Raw genomic sequence first — 15,677 nt, 5'->3', positions numbered from 1 at the left:
TGTGAGTCTTTGGAACTTTTGCTGCAGAGAGCTGTGGGAGCAGAATCCATGTCTATATTTAAGATTCTTGATCAGTAGGGGAATCAAGAGTTACAGGGAAAAGGCAGAAAAGTGGATGTGAGGAATGGTGGATCCAAAATGCCGACTCTACTGAATAGTGGAGTAGACTTGAGGGGATGATCAGTCTACTCTTGCTTCTATTTCTTATGGTCTTGTAAGGTTAGAAATGGAGACATTTGCTGATGATTGCATAATATTTAGCATTCCTCAGATACTTTAAGACTATATGACCATAAGATATCAGAGCAGAATTAGGCCCTTCAGCCCATTAGGTCTGCTATGCTATTTGATCATGGCTGGTATGTTTCTCATCTCCATTCTCCTGCCTTCTCCCTGTAACCCTTGATTCTACATATCTATGTCTTAAATACACTTAATGACTTGGCTTCCACTGCCCTTTGCAGCAATGAGCTTCATAGACTCACCACTTTCTGTCTGAAGATATTCTTCCACATCGTAGTTTGAAAGGATTGTCTCTTCACTTAGAAGCTGTGCCCTCAGGTCCTATCTCTATTACTAATGGAAACTTACTCTATCCAAGCTTCTCAATAAGCTTCAATCAGGTTCCCCGCTTACCTTCTAAACTCCATCAAGTACAGACCCAAAACCCTCAACCACTCACCAACATTTATAGATGCACCACAGAAAAAAAACCTAACAGCCTAGTACGGCAACTGCTCTTCCCGGGATCATAAGAAACGACATAAAATTGTGTGCACAGCCCAGACCAGCACGGAAGGCAACCTTCCATCCATGGACTCTATTATACATCTTGGTGCACAGAAAGGCTGCCAACATTATCAAAGACCCCTCCCACCCTGGTAATGCTCTCCTACAATCTCTTCCATCAGACAGAAAATATAAAAGCTTAAACACATGTACCAACAGGTTCAAGAACAGATTCTTTCCCATTGTTATTAGACTTCTGAATGGACCTCTCAAATTTCAAATCAAATGTTGATCTTGCTTTTTTTGCACCTTCTTTGCAACTGTAAGTTTGTATTCCTTATTCTGTTTAATACCCTATGATCTTTCGTATTCTATGATCTGCTTGTGCCGCATGCAAAGCAAGACTTTTCACTGTACCTAGGTACATGTGACAATAATAAATCAAATCAAATCAAATTAAAGGTGCAGAGAAAGACCAACTCTCGTATATGAGAAGTCTGATAACAGAGGGGAAGAAGCTGTTCTTGAATCTGTTGGTATGTATTTTCAAATTCTTGTTTCTCCTGCCTGGTGAAAGAGTGTGGAGGAAAGTATAACCAGCATGGGAGAGGTCTTTGATTATGTTGATGTCTGGACAGAGTCATTGGAAGGAAGGCTGGTTTGTGTGATGGACTGGGCTACGTTCACAACTTTCTGTAATTTCTTACAGTCTTTGGCAGAGCAGTTGCCATATCAACTTATGATGCATCTGGGTAGGATGCTTTCTATGATACATCTATAAAAAATTGGTAAGAGTCATTGTGGACATGCAAAATTTTCTCAGCCTTCTGTGGAAGGAGAGGCATCAGTGTGCTTTCTTGATTGTGGGAATCAACATGGATTGACCAGACAGATTACTGGCAATATTTACTCCTCAGAACTTGAATATAGATAGACTGGAGAGTTGGGTGGAGAAGTAGCAGGTGGAGTTCAATTTAGGCAAATGTGAGTGATGCATTTTGGCAATCCTCATTCTCGAGCGAATTATACAGTGAGCAGAAGATCCTTGGGAAAAGTTGATGAGCAGAGAGATCTGGAAGTGCAAGTCCATTGCACCCTGAAGGTTCCTGCACAGGTGGATAGAGTGGTCAAGAAGGCATATGGTATGCTTGCTTTCATCGGATAGGTTATTGAGTATAAGAGCTGGCAAGTCATGTTAAAATTTCACACGACGTTGGTTCGGTCGCATTTAGAATACTGCGTACAGTTCTGGTCGCCACATTACCAAAAGGATGTTGATGCTTTGGAGAGGGTGCAGAGAAGGTTTACAAGGATGTAACGCTAGTATGGAAGGTGCTAGCTATGAAGAGAGGTTGAGTAGGTTAGGATTGTTTTCATTAGGAAAAAGGAGATTGAGGGGGGACCTGATTGAGGTTTACAAAATCATGAAGGGTATAGTCAGGGTAGATACAAATAAGCTTTTTCCCAGGGTCAATAATGAGAGGTGAAAAGTTTACACGTTGCAAGTACTTTACACAGATGGTGTTAGGTGTCTGGAACGTGTTACCAGCAGAGATGGTAGAGGCAGGCATGGTAGATTAATTTAAGATGCGTCTGGACAGATGCATGAGTAAGTGGGGAGCAAAGGGATACAAATGTTTAGGAATTGGGATACAGGGTTTAATCAATAGATTTGGATCAGCTCAGGCTTGGAGGGCCAAATGACCTATTCTTGGGCTGTAAATCTCTTTGTTCTTTGTTCTTGAAGCTCACTGAAACAGGCAGGAGCGTGTCCTCCACACCACTTCCTGAAGTCAATGATTAACTCTTCCATTTTGCTGACATTGTGGGACAGCTTGTTGTCTTTACACCAAGCCACTAAGCTGCCTATCTCTCTCCTATATTCTGTTTCATTGTTGTTTGAGATCCAACCCTCTGCAGTGGTGTCATCGGCAACCTTGTAAATGAAGTTTGAGCTGAAGTTGGCCACACTGTCATGAGTGTACAAGGAGTATAGTAAAGATCTGGGTATGCTTTGAGGAGTACCAGTGTTGAGGATTATCATGGAGAAGGTGTTTTAGATTAGATTCCCTACAATATGAAAACAGGCCCTTCCACCCAACAAATACACACCGACCCTCCAAGGAGTAACTCACCCAGACTCATTCCCCTACCCGATATTTACCCTTGACTAATGCACTTAACACTATGGACAATTTAGCATGGCCAATTCACCTGAACAGCACATCTTTCGATTGTGGGAGGAAACTGGAGCACCCGGAGAAAACCCATACAAACACAGGAAGATTGTACAAACTCCACACAGACAATCACCAGAGGCAGTAACTGAACTCAGGTCCCTAGCACAATGAGGTAGCAGTGCTGACCACTGAGCCACCGAGCCATGTTGTTGCCTGTCCTTACTGCTTCTGATCTGTCAGTCAGAAAGTCAAGGATCCAGTTGCAAAGGGGGAGCAAATCCTAAGTTTCAGATGTTGCATCTGTATAAAACATTTGTTAGGTCACATTTGGAGTTTTGTGCAGTTCTGGTCGCCACTTTACAGGAAGGATGTGGAAGCTTTAGTGAGGGAGCAAAAGCGGTTTACTAGGATGTTGCCTTGATTGGAGTGTATTAACTATAATAAGAGGTTGTGTAAATTTGGATTGTTTTCACTCGAGCATCAGAATACAATTATGAGAGGTATGGGTAGGGTGGATAGTCAGATTCTTTTCCCAGGATGGAAATATCAATTACTCAAGGGCATAGATTTAAAGCGAGATGGAGAAAGTTTGAATGAAATATGTAAGGCAAATCTTTTGCACAGTGTTGTAGGTGCCTGGAACACATTGTCAGGGGAGATAATATAGAAGCAGATATTTTAGCAACATTTAAGAGGGATTTTGACAGACACATGAACAGGCAGAGAATAGAAGGATATGGACCATGTGCAGGCAAATGGAATTAGTTTAGAACGGCATCATGGCCAGCACAGACATCATGAGCCGAAGGATAGCTGACTCTGAATGAAGCAGTACTAAAGTCAATGACTTTTCATATGTAAGTACAAGGTGACTTAATGATGGGATACCAGCCTCTGGGGAGTTATTTCAATGGCACTATGAGTGTCTGGTTGATTAGAAATGGAGCCACTCACCCTGACAATATACAGCAGATCATGGGCCCTGTTGCAGTGCTGCTGATTTTTCCTTTCATTGTAGCCACAATGTTGTCATGTGCTGCATCTCAACAGAATGGAAGGCTCTCATCTCCTGATGCCATCAGTTGGAATGTGGCTGACTACCCTGTGATGATTCAATCCCAGTGCTTGTAGGCAGTCTCTGTAAAACTTGGGGCCAGTTTAGCTTTCTTTGGATGGCAAGGAGCAACCAGCACATGCTGAGTAACAATTGCTGATTTGCAGCACCCAAAGCTGGCTGTAAATATGGTGCCAGGCCTGTGAACTCAGACAGCCTGTTCAGTGGCAAGAACCTCTGGCTTACTCGCTGCACAATTTGTTAAGTAAACTCATGCAACTTCTTGCTTATATAGATAATGAGATGAAAAGTTTGTAATTGCAAGTGAAAACCCTATTCAGTCATTGGCAGATAGTATGGATTCATTTCTCAATGGGATGATTCTTCTTTGGAGGAAATCCATGAAACATTTCACTTGTGAACCCTGCCATTTTTCTCACACAGTTGTCCACTGTTCACATCTTTCATTATGTATTTCAACTCAATAATATCCCTGTTGTGCAATACCACACCTAACTGAGACAGAAGTGCTCACCGGTGCCAGGACCTCCCAACAATCCAGCCAAGGACACCATGTTTAAAGCCCATTATTGCAAATGCTGCCAGCCAGGGGCTGTCCTTAGTATGTTGACGTGCAATTGGAAATGACATAACTGATAGAGGTATGTTGGCACAACCCTTTGCTGACCTGGAGGCCCTGCTAGCTGGGGCTGTGGCTCATCTTTCCCTGGGACCACAAGAGGAGACTACAGCTCTAGACACTGCCTGCCTGGTTGAAAGCAGGCACCTGAGTTAGTGCAGCGATTACAGCTCAAAGGCCCAGCAATGCCACAAATTGCAAGTATAAGTGTCAACACCTTCACTCTCTGCGACCTCACATTGTCTCTAACTCTGCTGCTGCATCCATCTCCCACCAAGGTTCATGGCTTGCCACTCACATATTGCAGGCAGCTACTTCCCTCAGCGGCTTTCACCCACCTGATATCCGAAACCACTGTCCTGTGTGCTTTCTACTCATTCACTCAGAATACCTCAGCATATTTCATGCATTAATATCTGTGTCTCTAATTTTCATCTCACTCAATCCTTTCCTTTGGGTTCCTGCAAGTAGGAAAATACCACAATAGGCTAAAAGGGCCACATTTTTTTCCTTGCCAGGATCATGTTTGAGCTCACAAGAAAGCTGCTGTGGGAGTCAAGGGAGGAGATTACAGGGGGTCCCCCTTAAATGTTTAAACTTTCTCTGGCCACAGTGGAGGTGCCAGAAGATTGGAGGACAGCTAATGTGGTTCCGCTTTACAAGAATTTTGGTAGGAATAGACCAGGGGTCTGTGGCTCAATGAGTTTAATGTCAGAGGTAGGGAAACTATTTGAGAAAATAGTGAAGAAACTCCCTCTCAATTTTGAGAGGCAAGGTTTAATATGGGATAGTCAGCACGTCTTTATCAGAAGGAGGTTAAGCCTAACAAATTTGATGAAATTTTTCGAAGAGGTGACCACATGTTTGATGTGGGTGAGGCAATTGATGTAGTTTATGTGGGCTTCAGCACGGCCTTTGTCAAGGTCCCACATGGGAAACTGATAAAGAAATGAAAGTCTCATGGCAACAGTCTTGGCAAAATTGATCCAAAATTGGCTTCGTGATAGGAAACGGAGAGTGGTAGTGCAAGGCTGTTTGTATGACTGGAGCCTGGTGTGAAGAAGCATATTATAGGAATCAGTCCTGGGTCTCTTATTGCTTGTGACATTCATATATGATGAAGATGAGAATGTGGGAGGCAGGATAAGTAAGTTTGCAGATGACATAAAGATTGGCTGGATGGTTATTAGTGAAGAGGAAGGTGTTAGGTTACAGAGGTTAAAAAATGGATTGGTCATTGGGCACTTCAGTATCAGATGGAATATAACCTTGAAAAATGTGGGGCTATGCACTAGGAAGCTCAGAGGAACAGAGGGATCTTGGGCTGTTTGTCCATAGATCCCTGAAAAATAACAGGTCATGTTAATAGAATAATTCAGAAGGCATAAAAAACAATAGTCAATTGTCAGTTATGGCATAGATTATAAGAGTAGGGAGGTCATGCTGGAGCCATGCAGAACTTTGTTTAGGTCACTGCTGGAGTACGATATGTAGTTCTGGTCACTGCATTATCGGGACAATATGATTGTACTGAACAGGGAAAAAAGGAGATTCAACAAGGTCTTGCCCATGATGCAACACTTCAGTTATTAAAAGATGCTCCCTGCGCGACAGTGGTTTTCTTTTGAGCTGAGAAAATTGAGGGACTTAATAGAGGTGTACAAGATTATGAGGGACATGGACAGAGTGAATAGAAAGCAGATATTCCCCTTAATTGAAAGAATATAATTTTAAAGTCAAGGGCAGGACACTTTGATGGGATTTAAGGACAAGTATTTTTACCGAGAGGGTGGTCCATGTCTGGAATGCACTAGTTGGGGTGTGAAACCTCACAATGTTTAAAAAGTACTTGGATGAGCACTTAAAGTATGATAACATTCAAAGCCACAGGCCCTGTGTGGGAAAGTAGAATTAGTGCAGGTAGTAATATATTTTAAATTTGATTCCCTGCAGCATGGAAATAGGCACTTCAGCCCAACAAATCCACACTGACCCTCCAAAGAGTAATCCACCCAGACCCATTTCTCTTCCCTTTTTTAGCCCTGACTCATGCACCTAACACTATGGGCAATTTAGCATAGCCAAGTCACCTGACCCACACCCCTTTAGATTGTGGGAGGAAACTGGAGCACCCAGACAATACCCTCACAGACACAGGTTGAACATGCAAACTCCACACAGAGTCCCCCAAGGCTGGAATTGAACCCAAGTCCATGGCACTGTAAGGCAGCAATGCTAACCACTGAGCCACTGTGCTGCCCAGCATATAGACTTGTTGGGAGAAAGGGCCTCTTCTGTACCGTATGATTCTATGAACTGCTCATGTGGGAATGTCAAGATCTCCATGTCTCAGCAATCAAGAAAGATTAATTATGCTGTGCTGCACTCCTTTCCCATTATCTCCAATGTGAATGCATTCTTAAGATGCTCAATGTTCCATTCTTATTTTGTAACTCATTTCCTTTATTGTCTTATTGAGGCATCAGAAGGTCTCCCACCACAAAGAAACAGTCTTTTCAGACATCAGCGGTTCATATACCTCTGAGGAAGAAACCATTGAATGCTCAGAGTATGTACCAATAAGACTATTTCTTGCACCCTCCACTAATTCAAATATGGACACTTAAAAGTGTACTTTCGCTATATTAGAGTGTGGAACACATTCTGATGTGAACATCACTGCCATTGCTCTGCAGCTGGTTAAGGGAGAATACATCCAAGGTCATTGGCACTAAAAAGAAGGCATCTGCTCAGTCCTACTCGACCTTAGTGACCAAAAAAAAACACAAGAGCAGCAACACATATTTGTCAGAGACACTTGGTAAACTGGATTATCGTTGGAAAAAGTTCAGTCCAGTACTGGCTATGTATATTTGGTTGTTACCATGAACAGATTGGTGGCTGCTATGGATAGCCAGGTTTTAGGAGGACACTCAGTGCTGCTAGAGGTGCACATAGACTTCCATGCCATCAATTTTGCCATTGCTACTCAGCATGAATGGCAAGGCAAGAGAGGAGTAGGCAGGCTCAAACTCAGTTTAAGTGTTGAAGGAGAATGGGTGGCACACAGACAGAGGAGAAACCACACATCATCCCCAAGCCCCACTTCAGAGATACCTAGACCCTCAATCTCCATCATGCTTGGAACCCTCAACTATATGAAAGCTGGGTCTGAGTAGGGTGAGCTTGCATCCAGTGACATCATCTCTCCAACATCCAGCCACAAAAGCCCAGGGGTAGTTCACCCAAATGTTCGAGGTCAACAGGCTCCACAGAAGAGCCCTCCATGCCAGCTGTGCACCCTGGGCATGATTCCAGATTTAGTGGAAAGCCAAAGAGAAAGAAAACCTTTTGAGAGCACATGACACTTTATTGGCAAAGACGAAGCAGTTCATGTTCAAATGCAACAAAACCTGTATTATGCCCAAAATGACAAGTAACATTTATGCCACACAAATGCCAGGCAATGTTCATTTCCAATCAGACAATCATCCCTTGACATTCAATGTTGTTACCATCATTGAAACTCCCTATGTCAACATTCTGAGCAAGGGTTTATACTGGAGATCAGGGCAAGTCAGACAGCATCCATGGAGAGAGAGCATTTCAAAGACTCTTCTAGACATCTCGACTTGAAACATTAGCTTACTTTCTCACCATGATGCTGTCTGACCCAATGTAATCTCCAGCATTTATTGTTTTCAGTACAGATTCCAACACCTGCAGTAACTTGTTCCTACCTGCAGTAACTGGGCCTACTTTTGGGAAATGAACCCGGCCATGAGAGTGAAGTTTCACTGGGGAAGCAATTCAGGAATACTGACCATAATATCATGAGTTTTAACTTACTCATGGATAAGGATAACAGCAGCCCTCAGGTGAAAGTGTTAACTTTGGGGAAGGCAAACTACAACAATATTAGGCAGGAACCGGACAGTGATGACTGAAGGTGGCTGTTTGAGCATAAATCCACTTTGGGCATATGGGAATATTTCAAAGGGCAGTTGATAAGAGTTCAGGAGTGGCACATTCCTGCAAGAATGAAGGATAGATATGGCAAGTTACATGAACCTTGGATCATCAGGAATGTTAAGATCTTAGTCAAAAAATAAGAAAGCATACTTAAGGGCTAGGAAGATGGGAACTGACAAAGCCCTTGAAATATATAAGGAAGGTAGGAAAGAACTTAAACAACGAATTAACAGGCCTAAAAGGGGTCATGAAAATCCATTAGCAAACAGGATTAAGGAGAATCCCAAGGTTTTTTAGATACAGATAAAAAGCCAGAAGGTAGCTAGGGAACATAGAACATAGAACATAGAACAATACAGCACAGTACAGGCCCTTTGGCCCTCGATGTTGCACTGACCGAAGCCTACCTAACCTACACTAGCCCAATAACCTCCATATGCTTATCCAATGCCCGCTTAAATGACCATAAAGAGGGAGAGTCCACCACAGCTACTGGCAGGGCATTCCATGAACTCACAACCCGCTGAGTAAAGAATCTACCCCTAACATCTGTCCTATACCTACTACCCCTTAATTTAAAGCTGTGTCCCCTAGTAACAGCTGACTCCATTAGCGGAAAAAGGTTCTCACTGTCAACCCTATCTAAACCCCTAATCATCTTGTACACCTCTATCAAATCTCCCCTAAACCTTCTTTTCTCCAATGAGAACAGCCCCAAGTGCCTCAGCCTTTCCTCATACGATCTTCCTACCATGCCAGGCAACATCCTAGTAAACCTCCTCTGCACTCGTTCCAATGCCTCCACGTCCTTCCTATAGTATGGTGACCAAAACTGCACCCAATACTCCAGATGAGGCCGCACCAGAGTCTTATACAACTGTAACATGACCTCAGGACTCTGGAACTCAATTCCTCTACCAATAAAGCCCAGTACGCCATATGCCTTCTTCACAGCACTATTTATCTGGGTGGCAACTTTCAGAGAAAGAGTTGGGCAACTTAAGGACAAAGCAGGGAGTGTATGTGCAGAGCCAGAAAAGGTAGGTGGGTCTGAAATGAATACTTTATATCAGAATTCACCAATGAGAAGGAATTGGTGGAGGATGATCTCAGGGAAGGGAGTGTCAAATTTCTAAGCCAAGTTGCTACTAAAAACAAAGAGGCATTGTGCATCTTAAAAGGTATTATGATAGGTAAGTCCCTGGGTTGTGTTGGGATCTATCCCAAAATATTGAGGGAGGCCAGAAGAACAAATTGCTGGAGCATTGACAGATATCTTTGTATCTGCTTTAGCCACAGGTAAGGTCCCAGAGAACTGGAGAATAGCTGATGTTGTCCCATTGTTAATAAAGGGAAATAGAGCTAAATTTTAGGTCTGTGAAGTTCACGTCAATGGTACAGAAATGATTGGAAACAATTCTCAGGGCAAGGTCTATCAGCATTTAGGAGCAGATGGACTGATTAGCGATAAACAGAATGGTTTTGTGTGTGGGAGGTCGTGCCTCAGTAACTTGATCGAGTATTTTGAGGTGATGAAGGCAATTGATGAAGGAAAAATGGTTCATATTATCAACATGTACTCAGTAAAGCCTTTGACAAGGTCCCTCATGGCAGACTGGTATAAAAGGTGAAGTCACATGGTATACAGGTGAGCTGGCAAGTTGGGTGCAGAACTGGCTTAGTCATAGAAAATAGAGTGTAGTGGAAGACGTACGCTTGTCAGAATGGAGGATTGTGACTAGTGGTGTTCCACAGGGATCAGTGCTGAGATCTTTGCTGTGGTGATCTACATGAAATGATTTGGAAGAAAACATGACTGGTCTAATTAGTAACTTTGTGGATGATACAGATTGACGGAGTTGCAGATATTGTGGAGGATTATCAGAGGATACAGTAGCATATAGATCAATTAGAGGCATGGGCAGAAAAATTACAGATGGAGTTTAATCCAGAAAAATGTGAGGTGATGCAGTTTGGAAGTTTAAGTACAGGTGGAAATTATACAGTAAATGGCAGAAACCTTAGGAGTATTGATATGCAGAGGGATCTGGGTGTACAGGTTCACAGATCACTGAAGATGGCAGCACAGGTAGATAAGGTAGTAAAAAAGTACTATGACATGCTTGCCTTCATTGGAAGGAGCATTGAGTAGAAGGTAAGACAGGCTATGCTGCAGCTTTATACAACTTTAGTTAGATGACACTTGAATAGTGGCTACAGTTCTAATCACCACAGTACCAGAAGGATGCTTTGGAGAGGGTACAGAAAAGGTTTACCAGGACATTGCTTTGTATGGGGCATTTTAACAATGAAGAAATGTTGGATAGATTGGGTTTGTTTTCACTGGAATGGGAGGAGAAAGTGAGGTCTGCAGATGCTGGAGATCAGAGCTGAAAATGTGTTGCTGGAAAAGCGCAGCAGGTCAGGCAGCATCCAAGGAACAGGAGATTCGACGTTTCTGGCATAAGCTTTCCTGAAGAAGGGCTTATGCCCGAAACGTTGAATCTCCTGTTCCTTAGATGCTGCCTGACCTGCTGCACTTTTCCAGCAACACATTTTCAGCTTTCACTGGAATGGAGAAGGTTGAGGGGCAACCTGAAAGAAGTTTCTAAGATTGTGAATGGCATGGATAGAGTGCAATATATGAGGCTATTTCTCAGGGTGGAGAGGCCAATTATTAGGTTAAAGGGCAAGTTTAAAAGAGATGTTTGAGGCATGTTTTTCACACAAAGGGTGGTGAGTGCCTGAAAAGCACAGGCAAAGGAGGTGGTAGAAGCACAAATAGCAGCATTCAAGCAGCACTTGGACAAATACATGAAGAGAAAGGGAATATAGGGGTATAGATCCTATAAGTGAAGACAGTTTTAACATGGAAGGGCAAAATGTGACGGCGCAGGCTTGGAGGGTTGTTTTTGCCCTGCTTTTTGTTCTTCATTCAAATTGTTTGAAGTTACGCACACTCTTCAGAAATGGGAACAATCTGTCCTCACTATTCCACTGAAAATCAGTAATAGTGGCTTTCAGGATAGAAGGAACTAAAAGTGTGACTCCAGGACAATTCAAGAGACTATTCACAGCAGGTCAAAGGAGGGAAGTGACACCATACGTCAGAACAATGGAGAAACAAAGTCCTAAAGTCACATTGCCACACAGAAAATGCATGCACAAGATGGAACTGAATCAGGCTATTCGACCTATAGAGCTGAAAATGTGTTGCTGGAAAAGCGCAGCAGGTCAGGCAGCATCCAAAGAGGAGGAGAATCGATGTTTCAGGCATGAGCAGCCCTTCTTCAGGAATGAGGAAAATGTGTCCAGCAGGCTAAGATAAAAGGTAGGGAGGAGGGACTTGGGGGAGGGGCGTTGGAAATGCGATAGGTGGAAGGAGGTCAAGGTGAGGGTGATAGGCCAGAGTGGGGGTGGGGGCGGAGAGGTCAGGAAGAAGATTGCAGATTAGGAAGGCGGTGCTGAGTTTGAGGGATTTGACTGAGACAAGGTGGGCGGGGAGGGGAAATGAGGAAACTGGAGAAATCTGAGTCCATCCCTTGTGGTTGGAGGGTTCCTAGGCGGAAGATGAGGCGCTCTTCCTCCAGGCGTCGTGTCGCTATGGTCTGGCGATGGAGGAGTCCAAGGACCTGCATGTCCTTGGTGGAGTGGGAGGTGGAGTTGAAGTGTTGAGCCACAGGGTGGTTGGGTTGGTTGGTCCGGGTGTCCCAGAGGTGTTCTCTGAAACGTTCCGCAAGTAGGCAGCCTGTCTCCCCAACATAGAGGAGGCCACATCGGGTGCAGCGGATACAGTAAATGATGTGTGTGGAGGTGCAGGTGAATTTGTGGGGGATATGGAAGGATCCCTTGGGGCCTTGGAGGGAAGTAAGGGGTGGGGTGGGCCCAAGTTTTTCATTTCTTGCGGTTGCAGGGGAAGGTGCCGGGGGTGGAGGTTGGGTTGGTGGGGGGTGCGGACCTGACGAGGGAGTCACGGAGGGAGTGCCTTTTTGGAACGCTGATAGGGGAGGAGAAGGAAATATATCTCTGGTGGTGGGGTCCGTTTGGAGGTGGCAGAAATGACGACGGATGATACGATCTGTATGGAGTTTGGTGGGTTGGTAGGTGAGGACCAGTGGGGTTCTGTCCTGGTGGCGATTGGAGGGACGGGGCTCAAGGGCGGAGGAGCAGGAAGTGGAGGAGATGCGGTGGAGGGCATCGTCGAATACATCTGGGGGGAAATTGCGGTCTTTGAAGAAGGAGACCATCTGGGTTGTACGGTATTGGAACTGGTCCTCCTGGGAGCAGATGTGGCAGAGATGAAGGAATTGGGAGTATGGGATGGCGTTTTTCAGGGGGCAAGGTGGAATACCATACAATCCAGATGGTCTCCAATACCATACAACCAAAATGGTCTCCAAGTAGGGGACATACTTAAAATAAAAGATCACATACCTCAATGGGGCCCAAAGTCATATCCATCTGTATCTCATTATTTCGTATTTGCGACAAGGACTCCATGGCAAATCTAACATCATCCAGATCTTGAATAGGCCGAGCCAAATTCTTCATTTCTTCAGAAATAAATGCTGTTATTGCTGCCATTTTTTCCTTGTACTGCTCATTCAAAAACCGACAAAGTGCCATTTTCCAAGCCTTGCCTTCCACTGAAAGAGCCATTTTTATGGGTTCTAAAAGTGACGGAAATAGACAATCAGTTCAAATCTCACATTTTGAGCAGCGTGATTAGAAAATGCTTTTTTAAAATAAGTTTATTTCTCATGCTGTTAATTTGTTGTGAGAGCATCAAATATTGTGGCTCCGCAATTACATACAGATACTGCAGACCTAGAATTTAGGCATTGTTCTGGACATGAAGGTGAGACAAATTGAATTATTTTATTGTTCTTGTTGGTTCATAACAAGGTGATTTTTAAAAGTCTTCTATTCCTTTTTTTTCTTCCCTTTCAAAATTACATCTGTCTGGTGAATCTCAAATGTTATGAAGTTGAAGAAGTTACTGTACCTTTAAGAGAGATTAAAAGGTGAAAGTTTGCAAGTACCTGTCATGTAACTGATGAACAGTCGCAGAGTGCGCTGGAAAATTGAAAGATGTAACATTTGTAACCTAGATACCTCAGTTGTTTTCACAGCAGTTTGAATTTAATCAATCAGTTTAAACTATGCCCCAAAGTACTAAAACCCAATTGAATTTGAATTTTCTGTTTTGACAACATCGAATTAAAGAGATGATCCGATGTTTGGGATATTAAAAAAACACGCATTTTGGATAGTTGGCCAGAAAGTGCACCAACTGCCATTGAATAACTGCTAATCACCACACTCTCATATGAAACATCTTTGCAGCAGAAGACTGAAGTTGACCCAGGGAGATCTACAAACAGAGGGTGACCAAAACCAAAGATGATAGCTGCTATCAGGTTTTGAAAATTAAGTTGCTGCAAATTTAAAAAAGGGCTTTCATTGGATCAGGATATTGTTATAGAATTGGAGGTAGATAACAAACCTTTAAGACAAAGGAGGCTTAGAGTTGTTTACTGTTCGCTTTTAGAATTAAAGAATAAATTGATATTTTTTGTTAGATAGTGGAATTTGGGTAGATCTCTGTCACTCATAATTTAACAGATTATGAGGCGAGGTGAGTTTTTCTGTGTGTTTGGTTTAATTAGCAGAAGGGTTATCGCCACGTTATACGACAATTTCAAATGACCAGCAAAACGCTCCCTTTTATGTTAAAAAGAAAAATGGTGTATTCAAACGTTCAAATCTATATGATGGATTTTTCCAACACATACACACACTGAATCATATAGGAAGACAGAAGAGAACCCAAGACTATGAGGAGGGATTGCACAAACCTGATTTGTTTTCACTTGAAAGTCGAAGGCTGAGGGCCGACCTGATAGAAGTCTACAAAACTATGAGAGTGATAGATAGAATGGATAGTCAGAGTCTTTCCTGGGGCAGAAATTTAAGATAAAAGACTTAAGCAGAAGTGTTGGATAAAAAACATAAACAAGAGATTTGTTTTAATTTAATCCCTCCCCTCCCCTTCACGTATGCATCTGCCACTCTGGGCTTTGCATGTCACTGGTTCCTCAGCCACATTGGTGATTTTCCTGGTGATGGGGGAGTAATAAAATTATTTACACTTGGTGTTTGCACTGCATCTCAGACAAGATGGGTGCTGGGGAATATGAACACTACTGCTGTGTAGCAGTAGTGTCGGGGGGAACCAGGAGATTAGATTCTCCTGCGTTCAGAGGACTGACTCTGAGTTGGCTTGCTACAGCCAGTGTATTGTGCGCAAGTAAATAATGGGTGACTTGGTGACCAAATGCAACCTTTGTGCAGTTATTTCAACACTAAGAATAGGTAGGCTGTATGGCTTGCTTCTTAAAGCTGCATTTACAACGATAGTCAATTAGACAGGTGATAGAGTAAAGTAACAACCCATTTATGAATGTGAGCTTGTACCCTCAATGAAGTGTCACCCTATCTGTAACAGCGTGCCCTCTCTCGTTTTACTTGACGAAGGAACATTGCTCTGGAAGATCGTGATTTCAATTAAACCTGACTTTTTCTTTGCCTCATACTAGATGCTTTCTGAAGTGGCAGCAACTGATATTGTGGGCTTTAAAAATGCCAGAAGGGCCTGGAAGCAGTGAGTACATCCACTGCTGGTGAGTGCACAATTGCTCAAGCACAGCAGTGAAATCATGTGGGACTACTATGATGAGTGAGCAATGGAGAATTGCATGAGACAACTTACTGATGTACAATCCATGCTGTATGACACTATGACATAGCAAAATCTTCCACAGATTTTCCCCAAATTGACACTTGGAAGAGATTTGGAAAAATTCAGCCCATGGTTACTGACCAGATTTATTCCAGGTAGTCTGTGAACATGTGGGGACTTTTAATGAAGATAAAAATTTTACACAAGTTTACAAATGGCATCTTGAAACAAATGATAGTTTTAATTGGAATTTGCAATGTTTGGATTAATCCTGGTATGGATTAATGTGTTGGAAATCTGTTTGCAAATCTCGAGTGTTTTTTTTTACATTTTGATCCTACTAATTGAATCTTGACTACA

At 43.0% G+C, this 15,677-nt stretch overlaps 1 protein-coding gene across 1 annotated transcript in view; it reads right to left on the bottom strand.

Annotated features, from left to right (window-relative positions):
- The window catches only part of LOC132834281 (dynein axonemal heavy chain 8-like), a 1,170,382-nt gene that overhangs the window by 617,886 nt on the left and 536,819 nt on the right, over window positions 1-15,677 (bottom strand). Inside the window, exon 28 of the mRNA XM_060853001.1 lies at window positions 13,010-13,245. Within this exon, the coding sequence (XP_060708984.1) occupies window positions 13,010-13,245 (236 nt within the window). The remainder of the gene's footprint in view (window positions 1-13,009; window positions 13,246-15,677) is intronic.

The sequence above is a fragment of the Hemiscyllium ocellatum genome, chromosome 3 (assembly GCF_020745735.1).
Source record: "Hemiscyllium ocellatum isolate sHemOce1 chromosome 3, sHemOce1.pat.X.cur, whole genome shotgun sequence".
Lineage (NCBI taxonomy): Eukaryota > Metazoa > Chordata > Chondrichthyes > Orectolobiformes > Hemiscylliidae > Hemiscyllium > Hemiscyllium ocellatum.
The sequence above is the reverse complement of the archived record's forward strand: the minus strand, read 5'-3'. Positions and strand labels throughout refer to the sequence as shown.